Source organism: Cynoglossus semilaevis, chromosome 19 (assembly GCF_000523025.1).
Source record: "Cynoglossus semilaevis isolate Cse_v1.0 chromosome 19, Cse_v1.0, whole genome shotgun sequence".
Classification (NCBI taxonomy): Eukaryota; Metazoa; Chordata; class Actinopteri; order Pleuronectiformes; family Cynoglossidae; genus Cynoglossus; species Cynoglossus semilaevis.
In genome coordinates this window covers 5850471-5871862 of record NC_024325.1, presented here as the reverse complement: position 1 = coordinate 5871862, position 21392 = coordinate 5850471, and the positions used below count along the sequence as shown (strand labels likewise).

At 39.0% G+C, this 21392-nt stretch overlaps 3 protein-coding genes across 4 annotated transcripts; all 3 read right to left on the bottom strand.

The window, feature by feature from the left end:
* Nucleotides 1–189: 189 nt before the first annotated feature.
* On the bottom strand, nt 190–7413 carry dlb (deltaB). Its single transcript, XM_008332500.3, has 8 exons — nt 7185–7413; nt 4810–5176; nt 4234–4473; nt 4073–4130; nt 3723–3980; nt 2610–2971; nt 2191–2407; nt 190–1744 (listed from the first exon to the last, which is right to left on the bottom strand). Exons 2-8 carry the CDS (start codon nt 4858–4860, stop codon nt 1029–1031), a joined length of 1902 nt encoding a protein of 633 aa, XP_008330722.1. The 5' UTR covers nt 4861–5176; nt 7185–7413; the 3' UTR covers nt 190–1028.
* Nucleotides 7414–10815: 3402 nt separating this feature from the next.
* Nucleotides 10816–15336, bottom strand: LOC103394983 (nuclear apoptosis-inducing factor 1). Of its 2 annotated transcripts, none has more exons than XM_025065613.1 (5): nt 14846–15336; nt 13103–13300; nt 12491–12913; nt 12069–12152; nt 10816–11976 (listed from the first exon to the last, which is right to left on the bottom strand). In XM_025065613.1, exons 2-5 carry the CDS (start codon nt 13227–13229, stop codon nt 11555–11557), a joined length of 1056 nt encoding a protein of 351 aa, XP_024921381.1. In that variant the 5' UTR covers nt 13230–13300; nt 14846–15336; the 3' UTR covers nt 10816–11554. The 2 variants fall into 2 exon arrangements, with proteins under 2 accessions (XP_024921381.1, XP_008330724.1); XM_008332502.3 differs by having other exon boundaries at nt 12069–12122; nt 14846–15323.
* Nucleotides 15337–15748: 412 nt separating this feature from the next.
* Nucleotides 15749–21378, bottom strand: capns1a (calpain, small subunit 1 a). Its single transcript, XM_008332499.3, has 11 exons — nt 21220–21378; nt 20112–20168; nt 19967–20006; nt 19767–19859; nt 19567–19624; nt 19382–19446; nt 18804–18872; nt 18253–18331; nt 17902–18018; nt 17719–17777; nt 15749–17611 (listed from the first exon to the last, which is right to left on the bottom strand). Exons 2-11 carry the CDS (start codon nt 20156–20158, stop codon nt 17585–17587), a joined length of 654 nt encoding a protein of 217 aa, XP_008330721.1. The 5' UTR covers nt 20159–20168; nt 21220–21378; the 3' UTR covers nt 15749–17584.
* Between the last annotated feature and the right edge of the window lie 14 nt (nt 21379–21392).

Below are 21392 nucleotides of genomic sequence, written 5' to 3'. Positions count from 1 at the left end.
AGTAGGCTGTCAGTGTCTAAACTTTTAAACTTATCTCTGACTCTCTGAGTTAACCTTGTCGATGAAAGGTTAACTAATAAACTTTAAAATAAACTACAGTTTCTTATACGGTTAGAGCTGTAACCCAGACTCATTCATCTCCTGGTTCTGTGGGCGCAGAATGATTTAGTAAAACAGGAACATTATTTCTTTACATTCAAACAAACGTTTTATTCCACATCACAATCGACACACAATAAAATTAAATAATATGAATGGAAATGTGTAACGTAACACAAACTTTGGCATGAAATAAAAAAAATGGCACATGAAAGAGCAATGAGATCAGTAGTCTTCATGATAAATAAAATCACAGTGAATGAGTGTGTGATAAAGCACTTTTCCTTATATCCCTGCTCTGAACATCTTTGGGATATGTCACACTAACCTGCACAGCCCATTCCATAAACACCATTCCGCAGCATATAAATATATCTCTACATCTGTGACAATCAAAGTAAGGTGAAAAACACAAGTCTTCAAATAAATAAATAATATAAAGAATAAAAAAATGATGGTACTCACAATAAGGAAAAAAAGGTCAAAGGAAGATTGAAAAGCAAAAATAAATAATATTATTTTTAAAAGTCCAGTGTTTAAAAAAAAAAAAGACCAACTAATCGAACAGAGAAAACACATTAAAGGCAATCACCATGAAACATTTTTCGGGCAGGTTTTCCAAACATGACCTAGTGAATATGACTTCCTGTATTTGGTTTGTGTTGTAGGTCCAGTGAAATGTGGCTTTTATTACTAGTCTTTGGGTCTTATACGTGGAAGAGCTTTGCCCTGTACAGTTTTTCATATTCTTTGTAGAACATCTTAGCCAGATATGTTCATCCGTAGATGGTGAATCATCTCTCCCAGATAGTGTTTGGCTCACAAATCACGCTTCTGTCCATGCTCACTGCATGAAGAGAGAGGTTTAACAAGTGCTTATATTTTACTTTCCTGTTTAAACGTCCGCATTTATGTTCTTCATCTGAGTTTCATCTCAGCCCAGCTCCAGTGCCCACAGCGACCTCATCGTTCCACATGAAGTCCTGACGCTGACCTCTGGCCAGACCGCTCTCTGCAGGATTGTGCCTGTAGCCCGATCTGCCGTCTGGGCAGAGTGAGAGGCTGAGGCGAGCTGTGCTGTTGCTGATCTTGAACAGGCCATTCGGACCCAGGAAAGAATCTCTCTCACTTCCACCCAGGTTGTTGACTGTCTCCAAGTCATTGTAAACTGCAATGTCACTCAGCTGCTTCCTTCCTTGTAACCTCCTCCTCCTCCTCAGGATAATGATTGCTGCCACCAGGACCAGCACCAGGACCGCCAGGACGCAGGAGACGGTCACGGTTGCAGACGAGGGCTCAGAGGTTTGTCGCAAAGCTGGCTTGAAACTGGGCTGAAGGGTGAACTCACAACTTGGACCCATGAAGCCTTTGGGACACTGACACACGGGCCCTGTGAAGTGGGTGAAGCAGGTACCGCCGTTTTGACACGGGCGAGCACCGCAGGCATCTGAGCGTACGCTACAGTTTTTCCCTGTGTATCCCAGGGTGCATGAACAGGTGTAGTCATTCAAGCCATCCTGGCAGGTTCCAGCATTCTGACAGGGACTTGAAGCACAGTCATCAATGTTAATCTGACAGTTGGCGCCGGTGAAGCCAACCTGACAGCGGCACAAGATGCTCTGGCCCAGATCTAGACACTCGCCACCTGCAAATGAGAGAAATAGAGTGTTCAGCATTGATAACTTAAAGACAGGGCAGTCAGGAAATACAATATATACAGTATATATAGTGTTTTGGTTATCAGTATACACTTTATCCTCTGTATAATTTATCGTTTTCTTTACTTGTACAAGTCATGGAGATGCCGTTGCCCAGTAGGCGGCAGTACTCCAACTTAGACTTCCATTAAAAACCAATAAGGAAAGGTCAAGTTAGCAGGATTAGCTTCGCTTATGCTAAACTAATGGGTGATTGGCTGCTATTTTAAATGTGTCTGTCCAATAGTGGCATTCATAATTTTCATATTCATATTTTTAAACATTAAATAAATAGTGCATATGTTTCATATTACCAGTTTACAATGATAACTTTCGCTGTGGTAAAAGTACCACAAGATGTCGCCAGAGGAACAATTCTTCCCTGCCCACTCACCGTTCAGGCATGGCCTGTTGCTGCAGCGGTCCAGCTTCTTTTCACAGTTGGAGCCGGTGTAATTAGGAGGGCATCGGCAGGTGTAGCCTCCGGTCATCGTCTCCACACAGGTGCCGCCGTTAAAACAGGGACCGTCTGCACACGTCATGGCAATGATCTCACAGTTCTTCCCATAGAATCCCTGAGGGCAAGTGCAGGAGTAGTCGTTCTCCAGGTCCTGCGGATAGACAAGGGAAAACATAAGGCAATGTCGGGAACTTCTGGAGCCTAACAATAATTAATAATAGACCATTTAATTGCTCAACAATTGTCGATGATAATCAACCTAATTTAATTAATATATTTTATTTTTTTATTATATTTGTTATCATTATGTGATGTGAATATGTAGACCAACCATCACCATTGTTAACACTTACGTTGCAGCTGCCTCCATTCTTGCAGGGGTTGCTGTCGCATTCATTTGTCTCCAGCTCACAGTTGGTGCCCCCAAAGCCGGGCCTGCAGGTGCAGGTGTAACTGCCCTGTCCTGTGTTCGTGCAGGTCGCACCGTTGGTGCAGGGCTTGTGGTTGGTGCAGTAATTGAGGTCCTGGTCACAGAAGAGCCCCCCCCAGCCCTCCTGACAGTTGCACTGCCACGGCTGGCTGCACGTCCCATGGAGGCAGCCTGGATAGCGGACGCACTCGTTGCAGGAGGGGCCCTGCCAGCCCATACGACACGTACAGCCCCCAGGGACCTCACAGTAGCCATGCTTCTCACTGCAGTCCGCCGAGCAGATGGCTGTGGAGCAAAGAGAGGAGGGGTGAGGAGGGTGTGTAATTACAATGGGCACGCCTTCCAGCCCAACTGACACACACACACACACACACACCAAGTCCCTCTGTCTGACCCCAGCCCTGCTCCAGACTTCACTGTTGGTAAAGTATTAACCCAAGCAGCTGGTAGGCACGATGCTGTAGAAAAATACTTTCTTTTATCTCCTTCTCATCACTCACACTCCCTCTCTCTCTCTCTCTCTCTCACACACACACACATTCTTACATAAAAACGCCCCGATCACCTTGACAGATTAGTTTATGCTGCCTATCTCAGGGGGCCACGGTTCTTTCGCTCATTGTATCAGAGAACAAAAGGCAGATGGACTGTCTACAACACAACACTGCAGGACATGTCTCAGAGGTGGACATGTTTATACACCAGCACAGATGTTCATATAGTACTGAGCACAGTATATCAGCTGCATTGTGTAAGCCCCTGTTGTGTATGCATGTATATACTTTCTACATATGTACTTCTTTCCATTCTTAGGGGGAGCTGCTTGCTGAAAGTGTTGACATCTCATTAAACAATAACATATATAAACAGATACATTTCTCTGGAAAGGCCTATACTTTCTCCAAATGCCATGTATGTGTTTTGAATATATTTTGGTAATAATACTGACCTCCCTACCTTGTGGCCCAGGTTTATCAATAAAATAAAATCGACTCCCTTCGTGGCTAATGATTGGACCCTGAAGTTGAACACTTACGCTCAGAACAGTAGTTTCCCTTCCAGCCCTCCAGACAGATGCGATTGCCCTCCTCGTCGCAGGTGTAGTGACCCAGGGTGTCGTCTCTGGGCCTGCAGTATTCCGCACAGCCGTCTCCGAAGTAGTACTCGTCGCAGAAAACGTGGTAGGAGTAGCGCAGCTCGCTCTGCTCTCCGAAGTGCACATCCTGAGACCAGTCTTCTCCGATGGCAAGTCTTCTCCTGGTCGCCAGACGGCTCACCAAGTTGTTTTGGTTGTCTGAGGGGGGGGAGAGAGGGGTCTTCTTAAAGCTTTTCTACATTGGAATAGTGAGTCGTTAGGTCCAACTATAAAGTGACTGAACAACCTACCTGTGTATTCGGTGGGAGATTCTGCGTTCCACGCTTCAATGATCAACGAAAACGTTCCCTGAGAAAGAACAAAGTTGCACTTAGGTCGAGCTACGTTAAAGGCTACTTCAAATGAATTAACCAAAAGGCTCTTATATCTTGGACATTTATGTTGTACTTACCGGCCACTTGAAATGAAACGGCACTCTTATGGGCGCACTGCTGGAGATGGAGGTGTGATCGGCTCTGATGACGTTGGTTTGCCCTGTGCCAAAGGTGCAGGGCGGCTCTGCGGAGATCACATCCTCCGGGTGTTTAAGGCAAATCCGGAAAAAAATGTGACAGTCCCTGTGTCTCCTGCAGATGCGCTGCGCTGTGTGAAAAGAGTGGATCTTGAGCTCAAAGACACCGGACGAGCAAACCTGAGGTGGCAGAGAGAAGAAGACAGTGGTTATTGATCAGAAAGTTTATATAAGGACAAAGACGAAGGGGAGCAATACGTTTAGGTTTATATACGTCTGCATACAAACATACCATATCTGGAAAACGATAGCAGTCCGATAATTTACTTAATGATTCAGACTTTAGATGAACAAGAACATAATCGAGGAAACAATCTATGGGTGGACATTGTTCATTCATGTAAGAAAAACAGAGAGACTTATCGTTAACTTTATGAATACTATTACTACTAGTAGTCGTACAAAGTGAAGTAGTGTTGGTTTTCACATTATTATGTAAAAAATAAACTATCTTACTGTGTGCATTAAGGTCAAAGCCAGTAAGAGTCTGAAGAGTAGCGGTGCCATTTCGGGTCTTCCAGTGAAAATTAAAAAGAGAAAAAATATTTGTGGATGTCCACATTCGACGTGTGCGTTGATATTCCCCCAAAAAGTTGTCAAAGAAAAATCTGAAATGGTCCACTATAAAAATAACTCTGAGCTGTGGTGGTCCTCTCGGTGAGTCCTAAATCCCACCTCCCCGTCTTGGTCCTGGCACTGGTTTTTGTTTGTGTTCCTGTGCGTAAAAGCGCACGCTGCTTTTATACCCTGATGCCGCGCGTCACAGGCAGAGAGGAGGAGGGGGGCAGATCTCAGGGGAGCAGGCCTGGCACAGGACGTCTGCCTGGGGATTTAGACAAACCAAACTACATCTGGATAGGGACCTTGATATGGAATATGCATAAGAAGCAGATATGCTGAGCAGCATGAATCCTAACCATCTGGAAAGTGAAAGAGTCTGGATGCTGGTGGACGGTCGAGGTGTCCGAAGTGACTCCAACTGTTCACAAACATTTAGCATCGAGTGCGAAGACTTTTTTACTTGACTAAAAAAATTATGTCATTTGTTTGAACTATTTTCACAAAGGGGACATGGCCCAACATTAGGTTGTTGCGTATTTATTACTTATTTTTTTATTGTTTATTGTTTATTTTTTTATTGTTTATGAATTTATTTATTATTACAGTACGTTTGTTACAAGAATATTTTTCAAAATGTTTTTTTTTTTCATGAAAAACAAAGAAAACTGTGAACAAAGATCAGAAGAAAGCAGAGAAGAATAGCAGGCCTCCTTTCTTTCTTTACAGCCGACGTTATAATTACTCTGACGCGTGTGCGAGGTGACACAAGACTGTGGGCAGTTACGCGTGTGTGTGTGTGTGTTTGTGAGTGGGGAGGGTGAGGGGCGAGGAGGGGGAGTAGACGCTTTGGGAGACAATAGCAGGGGTTGAAGCCCTGCTGTGTCAACCATGTGCCGTTGATTACCATACAGCTGTTCGTATGAGGTCCAGACAAAAGCAACATGATAGTCCAAACCAACCCCCCAACCACACACACACACACACACCAGTACTTATTGATTTAGGGAGGACTCTGCTCGGCTGTCGGTTTCAGCACCTGTCGCCCGCAGCAGAGATTTTGTGTTTGGAGTAAACACACCTAAGATGTTGCTGACATATAAGCAAATACAGATTCAATTTTTAAAGACATTGTTTTTAAATATTTGTTGGATTAAAAAATGAGATAGAATTGTATGTGATTTTTAAAATAGCTTAATTAACACATTGTATAACTTTTTTTTCCCTTTTTGGACAATTGTATAACGATAGCAGGAGTCACTGGGTGCGAATTCAAAGCTTAAAGAAAATTGTGCCCGTGATTATCAGTGATAAGGAAATGCAGTGTTGGATATGCATGGTGGTGGTGGTAAGTGGAGAGGAGGGGGGGGCGACAGCGCGTGGTTGGGGTGTAGGGTCTTTTGATATTATAATGAGGAAGGGGACGCGTGCCTGCAGTGGCCCCCTGTATATCCTGACATACTTCACTGGGACAAAGGAAGGACGAAACACACACACTTGGATGGAAAGTGGGCGAAGTATAAGGCTTTTTGATTGTAGTTTGATGGAAGTTGTTGGTTTTTTTGTTTGTTTTGTGTGTGTGTGTGGTCATGTGAGTTGGGGTACTGACCCACGAACTGGGCTGGAGCCCAGAATCAGGCGTCATAAATGGTCAGCTCTGTACAGAAGCAGCCACTTATACATCAAACCTTTTTAAGAGTTCGTTTATTGTAATTTCCAAAAACTCTTTTTCTTACATATATTTTGTTAAAACTTTTTCCATCAAAATTGCATTTCTACTAAAATAACAAATATATACACATGTATTTGTTATTTTAGTAGAAATGCAAAATTGATTAAAAAAGAGAGGGAGAGAAAGAGACTATTAGCAAGTAGGCTGTATGGCTGCCATATTAAATCTAATAAAATAACCAGCTTTGGTTTTTTTTATAATAAATGGACAAGAAACAATATTCAGTATTTGAGGACATAAAGTATTTTTTAAAAAGTCTAACAATTCGTTTTACTCCAAACACAAACTCTTCATGCAGTTTTATTTAAGGTAATCATTGGTTTTAAACTTCAAAATGTATTTGTTTTTTCTTTTTTTAATGTTTGACCTTTTAAATTGAACTGTATGTACAGTGTGGACCATTGTATACCATTGATGTGTGACACCTGTGACTTTAAAATATTTCTGGAGCGTTTCTACACATTGCAGACACACTGATGAAGCATGCATCTTCATTATCATCCTCCTTTCCTCTGGGACAGGCCAACACTGAGTTTCATACCTGCTGCACCACAGCGATGAGGGATGTGTGTGTCTTTGTGTCTGCACAGCAGATGGACAGTGCACCCTCTCTGCGGCCGTCATCGATATAAGCTTGCAGGAGTGTGACATGAGTGTGCCACAGGGCATGGGAACCAAAGAGCAGTCATGTCATCCCCCTCGGACCTCCCATTAGTACAAGTGGCCTGCATCTGCCTCATCTTCAGCCCGCAGCAGCTTGGGGATCCTTCTTCTCCCTAAGGACATTAGGAAACAGAGAGTCAGAAAGGTGGGGGCTGCTGCAAATCTGACCCAAGCAGGCCCTCCAGGGAGAAGTTGGTCTGTTGTGGTCACTTCTGCCAGCCCAGCCTGCCGTCTGACTGTGGAACAATGGGAGGTGTGGACAGGGTGTGTGTAGGTTTGTGAGTGTGTACACGGAGGCCCAAATGTGTGCACGTCATTTGGTTGATTCGATCATTTCATTCAGATGCCGGCTGCAGTTGGGTACTGCACAATTTACACTGCATCGTCAACTCCTCACTCTGCAGATTTACGGCTGAAGTGACTCAGGGTCTCTGGAGGAGTATTAGACAAATGGTCAACGGACAATAATACTGGCAGAAATACTGTGTCTTTACTGTGCCTGGTCACAGATGAGCAAATCAATTGTTTTAAATGTTTCTGCTCTTTACCTCGTTTCCTCAGACCATCTGTGCTACAGTCTACTGTTCCCTATCCCACCCACCCCAGGAGACAATGGGTCCACACACACTGAGAATAGAAGACCTCAACTATGACAAAGAGATCATATGAAACCTGTAAACATCAGATGAAATAAATGCAGAGCAAAGCAGCAAAATCCAAAAACAGCAAAATCCAAAAACATCCAAAAACAGACTGACAGAGTTGAAGAGAAACTTCAGGAAGAAATCACTGAAACTGAGGCTGCGTCTCAGCTCATATGATTAAGGTCAAAGTGGTTACATTTACTGTTCAAATGTCATAATATTATTAGACTGGAATGTCTAGCATAGAAAACATTAAAAATGTTTCAAAATGTTTAGCCATCCAGTGTGAACCTCACCATTACTATGCATTTTACCAATGTCAGGTGAAAAGTGATGCAGTGTGAACATAGTGACAGTGAAAGGACGAATGTCAACATTTTTAACAATGCAGCCAAATATGTCATCACTTTAAATCAGTGTTTAGCAATATTTTTTGAGCCATGGCATATGTTTCACCAGAAAGATCCCACAATGCACCACAAAACTAAAAGGTCAATAAAAATATGCAACTTTTCCAACATGACCTCCTTTTCTCTAAACAACACTTCAACATTATCCCAAAAAGGACACCAAATTACTTTGTGGTGATAACGAGTCTTTATAACACATGCATACTTACTACAGTTTTTTTTATTGTATTGTGACTATTTTGTACATCTACAGTTCATATTAGAGTATTAGTATTGGTATTAGAGTAGTATAATATTATTGTCATTATAATTAACAATAATTATTATTATAAAAATAACAATAATAATACTTGTGCCCAATAGTGTCTATATTATTCTGTCTCACATTCACAAATGCTCATTGAAAACAACAATCATGGTAAAGTAAATCAATCCTTAATGTGTAATTACTCTTTTTGTCAGGACACAAAAACTTAATCTCAACACAGAGTAATGCCGTGCTTTAACCTACTGTTCCTGTGCCATTCCTGCAGCAGTTCCAGTGACAGATGGGAGATAAAAAAAAGGGAGGTGGGAGAACTGAGGGAATGAGAACAGGTGGGGGTAAAAACTGAAGAAAAGGAAAGGTCACAGGGGTCAACATGGGTACTGGGAAGGAGGAGGAAACCTTCATATAGGCTTGCAGAAGGACCGATCGATGGATAGATTTTTACCCTTTTTGTGGGGCCTTTAAATCTGTGTTCATTTGCCAGATGCCAATCAAATGCTGTGAAACATTTAGCTTTGGTGTTAAAATATGACGTGGGAACATTTTCTTCCGCCTGTTGCTATGTTAACTGCAACAGCGTTCTACAAATAAGAGTTTTGGACAAATTTCCATTAGGATTTATCCACATGAACACATCATGTCAAACAGTGTAAAATTACAAAAAAGACTTTGTAAAGGCATTACAAAATAAAATTTGCATTTAATGCATTTAAATTCACGGTTTAAGTAAGGGCTGCATCTTATGCTAAAAAGCTAGAGAGCAGTAAAATACAGTTTTATAGACGCTCAGTGTGAATAATAGCCTTTAATAAAGGATTATGTCTCAGGTTTAAGGGCACCGTAAAGGACTGAAGGTAAAAAGACCAGAGCACAATAACTGAATACAGCTGTCTATTGAAGACCACATCCCCTCCTGTCAGTCGCTACGGCCCCCTGCCTTGCAGCTTTGGAGGAAACCGCAGCAGACTGTTGAACTCCTGCTCCATCCCAGCTCTGACCCCTCCCTGCTGCAGTATACTGCTCCAGCCTCAGCAGCTGTTTAACCCTATAGAGGGAGAGGGGGGCTGAGGGAGAACAATGGAGTTGGAGTAAACCCTGCTATTGTGTGTGTGTGTTCTTGTAAACATTATATATTTTTAAATCAACTTCAATCATTTTTATTCGTTTGTGTATAAATACAGATTTGTACATATATATATTTTTAAGCTAATCAGTCTTCCTTTTTTACATTTTTAGATTCACTGAGATTTCATTATTTTATGTCACTGCCTTACAACTCCACAAAGTAATTTTGTAAAATGTACCACTAATTTTGCCGGGTTTAATATTATTGTTCTATTGTCATCAGTTGAGCTTCATCCAGTCGTGATGCTCAAAATGCCTTTTAGAGGACAATTTACAGGAAGTTGTTGACTTGATTTTGGGGGCTTTCACTTAGCACGTATCTTCATAAGTTCATGATGAAAAATAAATCATAATGTCCCAGCTTAAACAATGGGCTTTAATGAAAGAGTGATGAAGCCTTAACCAACAGTTGTGAAAGTGAAACAGAGGTTGTTGTGATTTTGGTATTAGTTTCCATACATCTAGTTGTTCACTGACAGTGGTTTTTTGTTTGATCAAAAGTTTAGTTCTGTTTTCAGCTTGTTAAAGCTTAAATGACTGCCAATGGGAGCTCTACCAAGAGAGCCACTCATGTACAGTATATGCTTCCAGGTCATTTCATTAGATGATTAACCAAATAGAAGTTATTATGGCTTTACCTTGTACTATTTTTCTATTTTGACAATAATTAATACAATTTACAAAATTAAAATTAATTTATTAATTTGTGACAAACACAAGGGGCATACATAAATTAATAATCATTATTTTAAATAATAATAATAATACACAACATTGTTTGTTTTCTTGTTTGTAAGAATACTTATTTAGTTAATCCACTGTAAACTTCATCCATTTACCGTTTAACTTTCTATTTCTTGTAGATGCAGGTTTTATAACCGTTGGGGTATTTGGTCTTTGTACTGTCACATGGCTAGAAACACCTCAAGAAACAGCGCACTGCCCCCTGCCGGTGTCTGTAAAACTGGTTGAACACCTGCAGAATCCCCCATGAATCTAGATTGAATTGAACTGAATGTTTTGCTGTGAAAAAACATTTATAAACATGCGCTTGCTGTTATGTAGTGTTTCCAGACTTTATTTGCAGTACCTGTGGAGAAGCTGAGTTTTTCCAAATATAAATGATTGGGTACATATTCTGGTTGACACAGAAACATGTTTTAGACTTCACATATTAGGATTAATGTAAGATTTCAAATATGTAATAAAATCATGACTTTTCCTCAGCAGATTTGCAGGCTGGTTAAATACATTTTATTTCATTTGAAAAGAAATCACGGAATATTTTATACTCAAACCTTCTAATTAGAAAATCTAATCCAATCTAATAAATGTATTCAGTTTCTAGTTGTTGTTTTTTTAATGATTTGTACATCGATTGTGGAGCCTACAAAAAAAGGACCATATAATGGTCAGGTGCAAAAATCCACTCACATTTACAGTACATGTGATAACTTCCAGAAACGTACACGCAAATGGCTTTAACCAACCATGGCTTTGAACAACAAAAAACATGAAAGTGGGAGGAACAACTTTTGTAATGTGAGTGGAATGAATCCCACTTTCAGTAGCAAAAAAGAGTATTTATTTTGCAAATAATGGTTTCTCTTTCACTGTGTATTCATGCGCCCACAGAGACCATTTTTCCAACGTTTCCAAACAAAGTCAAGGAACATTTGTAAAGAATTATTAAAAATAACAGTAGTTAGCAGTAAAGCTCAAAGACACTTAAAAAAACCTGTATATACAAGATATACTGTAGAAAGTCAGTGACAAAACTCACAGCTTTGACTCCTGGTTGCTATAATGTTGGTCGTCCATTCAGTTTGTCATGCATGACAGCAATGGCTCCCCCTGTGAAGTCTCTGAGAACCTGCACCATGTCTCGCTGCAGCTGCAAAGACTCGCGAACAAACTCGTGCTGGGTCTCGGCTAGCTGCTGCACCGACTCAGACAGCAGCTCCAGTGAGCGTGAAACCGTCTCTAGCAGCATGTTAGTAGCGTGCTGCTCCTGAAGGCTCAGCGTTGCATTATGTAGCATGCTGTTTGAGGAGGGCTGATGTGAGGCTATCGAGGCTGATGCTTCACGAGCTGTCTGAGGCTGTCCTTGTTTTTGTAGGCCATTGCTCCCTTGATGATCCTTTGTGGAATTTACTGAGTGGATGGAAGGAAGACTATAATCTTTTTGATCTGAGTCGGAGTCTCCGAATGCAGCTTCATTTTCTGTTTGAAAAAAAAAGACCTTTTAGTTTTTTGCTGATGACTAAGACATTAAATCCAAAAACTCTTATTGAATGAATAACTTGATAGCTCACCTTCTGTTGGAGGTACTTCATATTGCACATCAAAGGAAACATTTGACGACTCTCCTGTAACATCAAAAGTATTTTCACAGTTCATTGTCAAGAGAACGAAAAAAAAAGTAAGACAAAAAAAATCAACTTCTAAGCTTCTTGAAAATACTATTCGCTTGTTAAAACTGGCTGGAAGCATTTTATTGCTTTGTGTCCTCACTGTGGTTTGGGTTGAACTCAAATACATGCATACTGCATGTCACTATATTTCCCACAGATCTTTGTCACCTTAATATTTCCATTTATTGAAACCAAACATGTAAAAGGTATTGGTGTTGGTACTTGGTGTCTTAGTTGTATACTTGTATTAGTTTGTAAAAACAAATGTATCAGGACAACCCTAGTTAGCACCATAGTTAGATGGAATTTATAATAGTTACTACCTGACTGTTTTCTCGTAGTAACAGAGGTTGGGGGAGGCATAGACCCCATGTCACCATTTGGTGAATTCTGCTGTTCCATCGTGTCCTCTTCAACCTCTTCCTCGATCTCAGCTCCATCATCATCATCTACCAATGGGCCATATTCACTCATGCCTTTGTCATCGTCATCCATCTCCAGGATTTGAAGGACTAATCGTTCTGTGTGATTAAGATCTCGGGAGATGCGTGAGTTGAATCCCCTGCTGAGCATGTTCCCTGACTGCATTGCAGCAACTTTCCTCTTGGTGTCACACTTGAGATCAGACCATTTCTTTACAACCTCCATGACTTCACGATGGCACTCTCCAATCTCATTGACCTGCGCAGTGATCTCCGTCCATGTCATTTTCTTAATTTCTGTTGGCACACCACGGTTGTATTTACCTGTGAATGCAAAAAGAAATGTAAATACCCGGCAGGTGCTAATAATGGGTAAAAAAAAAAAAAGGAAAATCGACAGTAGGTTCGAAAAATTGGATTCTATATCCTAAACACGTGCATTGAAGTCAAATGCTCCTTCCATTGACACACAAAAAGACAAAAGAATGCATAGCATGTACATTAGACACATACCCACAAGAATTCTACGATTCTTTCTCACTTCCTCCAGCAGCTTGTGGACTTCATTGAAACTGAAACGTGCTTTTCTTTTCTTGAAGCGAATGTGGTCTATGCCGTAGTATAATGATGACGACGACATTCTCCACACACACAGTGTCAGCACGTGTCAAGCTTTGTTGTCACCTGTATACTCTGGTCCACCTTCTCTGCCTGACAGACAGGAACAAGACTTTGATAAACAACAAAGTAGAAAACAGTGCAAGTTGTCACACCAATCTAAAAGCTGGATACTTACATTTTTACAATCTTTGCATAAGTATAGATAATATGGAAAGTACCTGAAGGTTATTTTGGATTCTACACTTCCTTTTATAATAAGAAGAACCCGGGTCTTTGCAGCAAGTACCACCATAGCTCATGCTTATATTAAAGGGGCATTGTACTGGAAAATATTAGGCAGATATAAGGGCAGCCCACTGAGTTGTTGCTATTGCAGCAACTGATTGAAGTGGGCCTGGCATATAAGCCTCCACAGAATTATAGCAATATGTGGGAAATAATCTGAACTAAGACATGATGTGCAGGAACGCACCTAGGAGGATAATAAATACCAAACTTTATATGTACTCTGTACTTATATGTAACTGTACTCCCTGCAACTATTTTTGAACATAGTGTTCATATGTTACAAGCTGAAATACATAAAACAAAAAACATGGACTGATAAATATTGCCATCTTTAAAAATGTAAGAAAGACGACCTATTAGCTGATATAGTTCAATGAACAAATATAATAATATATAATATATGGAGCCTCAGTGCAAAGTTTCATGGCATTTTTACTTTTGATACGTTTGTTTATTAGACTTCTGTGACAACAGCCACACATGTCAGAGTGTTTACATGAAACAACGATAAAAAAAGACCAACTTTTCTTGTCTACCAATGTTTCTAGTGATATATCCTCTATTGGGCTAGGCTGGGGTGGAGGTGAATCTTCATCGTTTTATTCACATTTGATTTATATATATTAAAGTTTAATATCAGCAAGAAACATTATTATTATTATAGTAAGACACGTTGAGCAAGAAATATCGGTTTTCAAGCTAGCATATATCCCTAGCATATATAGAACTAATAGAATTCTGTCTACCTCTACCGTTAACTGGGAAGTAGCCTAGTATTATGGTTTAAAATTGGACCATATTCATAGTTTTATATTTGTTACTTGCGTTAAACACTGTTATTGACTTTAGTACATTATTTTAGTCTGTCGAAAGGAAGATTGTATTAAGATGAACCACAACTCTGCCATGACAATAGAACATAAAAATAAAAAGTTTAACAAAAATGTCAATGCGCATAGCATTTATATAACTATCCTCACGAGGTGTCGAAAGCGTCTTGCAGTGAGTAAATGAACAATGGACGGCGCTATAGTTGCTATAGGTCCAATGCTATAGCATGGTCAGCTAACTACCTACCATTAAATCCCTGGAAGTAAATAAAAGACAAATCTTAAAACTTTAAAATATGCCAAAGTAAAGTATATATTTAATTCAAAAGCGACCCCGTTCATTCATTTTCAAGACTTTATTTTGATTTTACACAACCAAAAACGTTTGCGCTTTCTGCAGCAGCAGCACCTTAGCTAGCGATGCAATACTATTAAAATAAATAACAAGGTGCTTAATAAAACATTTTCTCCGGAGAATAGTAGTAATCAAATGAAAAACTTAAGAAAGTGAACATACCTTCAAATTTGTGGAGAAATATTTTTTTCCGCAAAAGGTGAGGCTTAACTTCCTTATTACCAGTACTGCTACCGTCAAGCTAGCCGGCGTTAAGCTAACGCTTAGCAAACTTGTGTCCGGTTATTCAAAATCGATGATGACTTATATTTCACCAGTTTAATATTTGTGTTTTAAGTAATTATGTGGCGTCTCCCTTCTGTATGTTTCATTCACAGTTATTATTTAAGCAAGGCGATTCTTCTGATAGTTTAACTAGTCTTTATTATAAACAAAACAAAAGTTGTTTTAATTTGAAGGAGCGTCGATGAAACATCCTGTGTCATGAGTAAACTCAATTATAACAGAAGTGTGACTACTTTGTTGACACGCTTCTCAGTAGTCCAACTGCGATGTTGGGCGATTCATTAACGCTTAGGTTGCTGGAGAGCTCAAAGTTTTTCAAAACACTGTAATACATTTTGCATTTTATGTAGTCATGTTGTTTTTCTGACAATGGGGGGCACTGTCCCTCTATTTAGCAGTTTTGTATTCTGTATTGCGGTCCTCCTCTGGAGAGGAAGAAATATGACGTTTACTTATCCCTCAGTACCAGAAGCCCAAATCCCTTTTCCGTGACATGAATTTGAAATACTTTTCTTTTTAAAATGAAGTAATATCAAATGTATGCCTAAAAATAATTTAAGGTTACTTTTTAAAGAAATATTATCATGAATGTACAATAAGAACGCTTATTATTATGTTGATAATAAAGGCTCCAAATAGTGGTGATACAGAAAATTGTTCCACCCACCTGAAACCTTTGCACAGTCATTCCACGCACGTTATGCAGTATATAATGAACAATAATATTTTTTTGAATTTTTTGATGTTTATTTCAAATATGGCACATCATTTTTGCAAACATTTCCAGTAACAGATAAATAACTGGCTACAACTGCAGGGTAAAAACCTCATCAACATTTATCATTTCTACTGGCTGCATGCATTAGTGGCTCACACATCAGTGATACATGACAGTTCACACACTGTGCTGGTGTTATCTCTGATGCAGGTATATTTTGAGTAAGTAGTGATAACGTGATCAGTTAGTCAGCTGACAAACAGAGCATTGTGACTAATCTGGATCACCAGCATTAATATTCAACTGCAAAGTGCTAGCCTGCTTACTCACCACCTTATTTGACTGTTTTTCTAAAATTACAGAAAAGTTAATAGAACTGCATACGGTTAATAAACACATGAAAATGACCTCTATTGTCACAGCAAATTTCAGGATATATGCTATTTTCAAAATTGGAATCTTAAAATAATATATGTAGAGAGAGATAGCATTGGGGTTTCTTACCTTCAGTGCACAATTCAAATGTAACAATGATGGATTAAAATATAAGGTAAAAAGCCATTAGTCTGTGATGTGCTTGTGACTGACTATAGTGCAAAACACATGCACTTTCCTTACATTGTATGTGAGCCACTTCTCAATAGTACCATCAGGACTGATTTTACAAAGACACAGCAATTACCTACTTTAACATTCATAGTAGTCTGTAGTTTGTTGGTGGTGCCTAAATATAGAAATTTGAAAAGTCTTTAAGAAAAAGTCCTCCACCCATGCCTTTTCTCAAGTGTTGTAGCCAATTGCGCTTCCTCTCAGGGCTGAAAGGCATTTCCTTGGCACTCCTTGTTTCTACCCTTTGTTGTCATTAATCTAAGGACATGGTGACAATGGTTTCCTAGAAAGCTTTTGCCATCAGCCTTTGCAGAACATGCTAAGGTCAAATTCTTGACAAAAACTCCATGGCCGCAAGGTTACAAACCAGAGGACTTTTGAATCCATGAGGTTACATTCATTGACATTTGACAGTAGAATCTGCTAAATAAAAAACAAGGTGAGACACAATTATGTAAAATGTGATTGTGATGTCATTATATTTCTTTTCTTTTTTTAATATATGCAGTGAAAACTCCCAACACCTAGCAAGAATTGTGCCAAAATATCAAAACACCATTAAGCATTAGTGTGATTTTTTTTTTTTTTTTTAAACCTTTTACTTTTACACTTTTCATATGTACGAATTCTAATTGGTGACTTTGTAGTTAAAGGCTCTGTTCTCCCAATATCTATCTTTATCATGTACTACTATGAATAAGTTGCACCTTTGACTTCTGTTATGCAGTCAGAAAAGGTGTGTTCCCGATGCAGTTTTCACACACGTCTGACTGTGTTGACACGAGTTGGAAATCTGCACTACTTAGACTTAAGTTTCCAGTGGCGGTACATATGCGTTTGAATGAAGTGAACAGAACAAATACATAGGTTCAGTACATTATTGTCCCTGGCATTTGTACAATCAGTCCCACCTACAAAATGATTACATCTTTTTACAATCACATTAACAGGTGGTCAATGCTACCTGCCTTATGAAGCCATTCTGACCAAAGGTAAAAGGGGCAAATGCCAAACAAGTAAACATGTTAGCATGTTTGCTACATACTTATCCAGTAAAGCTATAGGTACTGATGTGATCCAAAATGTGTATGTTTTTGAGGCTTTTTAATTCTTTCCAATGAGTATTACAACTGCTGTAGAATCCTTCCTAACGTGCATGCCCTTAATATTGTAAATGTGCCAGATGTACCTAGGGGATTTGAAAAGTAACATATAAAGTAAAAAGGGTAATTAAGTGAGGAGAGAAACAATACGGTTCTTTATAACAAACAGTGGCACATCCTCTGGACTCAGGAATACATGGTCAGCTGAAGCCACTGAAAATACACAAGAGAGAAGATAGTGTTTATGAGGAACAATGGGTCTTTCACTTCATTAAATTTTTTGTTAAATATATATCCTTAAAACATTTGGACAAATTTACCTCCTGGACATTGACTTTTATAGTTCCGTTGTTATCCTTATCCAGAGTTTTGAAGGCACCTGAATGAGGAGAAAAAATAGACAACACTACCTTTAGTTTTTTGAGCCAAGTTCCAAATCACTGTTATCAAACAGAAACTTCACGGGAAAAAGTTTATCTTAGGAATGCTTCTGTAAAACTTACGGCACATGGCATCCAGCCTCACAAGGCAGCCGATGTAGTTATCAAAATCCATGTTACCATTTTCATCACTATATCTGCGAATGATCATGTTGAAGAGCTGGTCATTAAGGGGGAAGCCTGAGGAAGAAAATCCCAAAAGACAATACCGTTATGTTACTAATAATGAAGCACATATGCCTGCTAGTGTTTGTGCATGTGTGTGTGAGAGATGTTCATACAATTTTATTGAAGTCTGGGACACAATTCATATATTTCCTATTTCCAAAATTTTATTGTTGAAAACGTAGGGACCCTCTTTTTTTACTCTACCTTAATTAAAAGTTAGATATAAAAAAAAGAGAAGATTCTCACCAGCAGCTCCAAAAGCGCTGGGCAGCTCATCAGCGCCGATCAAACCTGAGCCATCTCTATCAAAGGACTTGTACACACCCTAAATAACAGTAACAACACATGAATTTAAAACATCACTGGCATCTTACATGGTTACCTCAAACTTTTTCATAGTTAGTAAGACAAACATATAGCTACTATCCATGAACTCTGGTGCTGGTTGTATTATAAAATACAGTATGTATATATAAAATATATAATATATAATATGTCAAACTTTAGTTCAAATAATTTAAAACAAAAAAGGTTAACCAATGAAATTTTATTACCTTGGTTAAATATATTTTATATAAACTATTTTATCATATATATAAAAATATATGATAAAAAAAACTACGCAGTGAGTAACCAAGGAACACGGGTAACCTGAACATCAAGTCTAACCTCTCTGTAACCACAACAGCCAGCTGAACCAGCTCCCAGTTAAGCCCTAGTCTTCTGCCTTGTCACCAATAACAATTCACTGTGTTGTTTACAAATGTGTGTAGCAGAATTCAGGATGATCTACTTGCCTGCCATTTCTTGATGTTGTTCCACAGATGTTTAAATTCATGGAAGCCCAGTTTCCCAGTGCTGTCACTCTGAAGGAGCGTTAAGAACAAAAGGCAACTCTTCTTTCTTTAATTACAGCTTGTACAAACAGCAGTACCTGTGTTTGCCTAAGGTGTATCTTTTATGCCCTTGCACTCTGGTAGCCTACTCAGGAGACAGTGATGTTCTGAAACAGTGCAGAAGCTTAAAATGTGACAAGAAATGAAGAATAACTTTTTTTACTTTCAATTTTAAAACCTTCTTTGTTGGGCTATTTTTGACTATATATAAAATAAAGGTAGTATTAAAACATGTCTTATGTTTTACTTATTAGAGATTGTGAGATTAAGCACCTTCAATGTGTATTTACTGTTTTCATTTCACAATCTGAGACCATTAAACATTAAAACCAGGATCTATTACATGCCACGTTTACCTCATTTTGAAACTGTATTACAGGCCAATGCAGAAGTTTAATGTATTTCCTTGGCCTTAATGAGCTCAGAGCATCACAGAATATGGTAACAGCTAAAGATGGCTAGAGATAAGACCAGGATACATCCATGACTGCCACCATGCTTCTGCAATTCTCAATGCTGAAACCATCTGTCTTCAGATCACCATCTGAAAAACAGAACAAAATATTTATTTACATTTCATCAATATATATTAATACCTTTTTAATTCATCATCTATTTTAAAAAAGTATAGCAACATTAAATATTACAAAAGCCAACATCTTACGTTTTGAAATAATTCTATTCAGGATGCTCATCAGCTCAGTTGGGCTAACCTCCAAGTCCTTAAAGAAAAAAGATAACAGTAGTCACTTTTTAGACCTCCAAAAAAGCTATAGGCAAAGAACAACACAATAGGTGATTAGCATTTCATGACATCTATATGACTTTTAAAAATAAAATGGCAATGAATGAAACATCACTCACATCACCAGCCAGTTGCTGGAAGACTCTGCGAAACTGTTTCTCCTCATCACTCTCATGTTGGTCTGCATATTGAACTGGCATACGTGGTGGGGGCTGTGGGAAACAATTCTCATATTTACAAACGTAAAGTCTGTGAGGATTAAATATTAGCAATGTGATAATGGTCATATGATGTTGGTTCTGTAATGTTTAACACTCACTGGTTCAGAGGGAACAAACATAGCTGGATCAATGTTGTTGCTATTGTGACAGGACAGAGGGTGTGAGTTAAAAAGTTTAAAGACAGCAAAGCACGATTTTATTAATATGAGTCTTTTGTATAAAAAAATATACATATATTCTTACGTTACAACATCAATGAGGCCAGACAGGAACCTTTTGGCCGCAAACATCTTGCACCAACTGTAAAGTTCAAATACAAAAGAGCATTGACTTAAATGTTACATATTCAAGACCATTAGGAAAATTAAACAAAATTAATAAATAATGAAGGGCTAATTTAAAAATGGCTCTTATGTACAGCTATAAACACATCAATTACTTTATAATACCAATGCTAAAAGCCTTCAGAGTAAAAAAATATATAGTATTATAGTCTATACTATTACTACTTTGTGTACTTTGTGGAATTTTACCCAAGCACTGACAAAAAACATCAACAATCTAGTACCCTACAATAACAAGTCATTGGAAGAGAATAATCAATAACCAATCATTAAAATTAGTATAAATTACCAAAACACCACGGGAATATACAATATATTCCTTTTTATTCATAGTTAAAGTTTGTGTCAAGGGAAGCAGCATCCTATTATATGATTGCTGAAGTACTTAACATGTAAAACCACAGCCTAAGACAAACTGTCTGGGCCAGTTGTTGGGCTGGTTATAGATCATGCAATGGCATGTCTTCTTCATTTCCTCAAATACACTGCACTAGAAAAGTTCCCACACCCACTGTACGCACTCATGCACTTCTTCTGCTGTGGAAACGTTCTCCGATTTAGGAAAAAGGATGTTTTAGGTCGTCGTCATGACGTTCAAAATTAAAGAGTCATTAGTACTAAGTCACTCATCTCACGTCAACGTTTTGGTGATTTGGTGTGGGTAGGAAATAACCCCAAAGCGTCGCGCTTCGTGGTATTAGCTGTGGTACACTGTTAGCGTTAACATGATTTTTTTTTTTACAGTGTAAACACTGTCCACATATCTAGGCCCTGCAAACTGTTAGGTAGTAGGGGCTAGAATCTGGGGCGTAACCACGCTAGCATGTAGGCTTGTTACCACACACATAAACACACTAAGTTTAGCATTAGCTCTGCTGACATTCAATTAGCTGTTATGACAAGGAACGCAATATGACAAAGTCAAAACCCGATCAAATCTTGCACCTACTAATTTCCCTGCAGTTTACTAGAAACAAACTATTATCTACAAATATGTTTATAGCTACCTTTAATGCAGCGAGAAGATGAAGCGATGAGCGTAGACAGTAGATGAAGATTGCGAAAGTTCTACCGAACTACAGCTGGCACAGACTTGGGAGGCCGCCTGTAAACACACCCTGTGTGACGCTCAAACAGGACGTGACGACAGAAAAGGGCAGCTCATTTCATGGTGCAGAGA

What these genes read in the sequence shown, in the direction of transcription:
- dlb (XM_008332500.3), bottom strand. Translation starts at nt 4,860, where the DNA reads ATGGCACCGCTACTCTTCAGACTCTTACTGGCTTTGACCTTAATGCAC. An exon ending in CGTTTCATTTCAAGTGGCCG is followed by an intron (nt 4,131 to 4,233) that starts GTAAGTACAACA and finishes GTTCTTTCTCAG; the next exon opens with GGAACGTTTTCGTTGATCAT. An exon ending in AGAATGGAGGCAGCTGCAAC is followed by an intron (nt 2,408 to 2,609) that starts GTAAGTGTTAAC and finishes GTCTATCCGCAG; the next exon opens with GACCTGGAGAACGACTACTC.
- capns1a (XM_008332499.3), bottom strand. Translation starts at nt 20,158, where the DNA reads ATGTTTGCGGCCAAAAGGTTCCTGTCTGGCCTCATTGATGTTGTAAC. An exon ending in GAATAGAATTATTTCAAAAC is followed by an intron (nt 19,447 to 19,566) that starts GTAAGATGTTGG and finishes TCTGTTTTTCAG; the next exon opens with ATGGTGATCTGAAGACAGAT. An exon ending in GAGGCTGGATGCCATGTGCC is followed by an intron (nt 17,778 to 17,901) that starts GTAAGTTTTACA and finishes CTCCTCATTCAG; the next exon opens with GTGCCTTCAAAACTCTGGAT.
- LOC103394983 (XM_025065613.1), bottom strand. Translation starts at nt 13,229, where the DNA reads ATGTCGTCGTCATCATTATACTACGGCATAGACCACATTCGCTTCAAG. An exon ending in TACTACGAGAAAACAGTCAG is followed by an intron (nt 12,153 to 12,490) that starts GTAGTAACTATT and finishes TTCTCTTGACAA; the next exon opens with TGAACTGTGAAAATACTTTT. An exon ending in TGAAGTACCTCCAACAGAAG is followed by an intron (nt 11,977 to 12,068) that starts GTGAGCTATCAA and finishes TTTTTCAAACAG; the next exon opens with AAAATGAAGCTGCATTCGGA.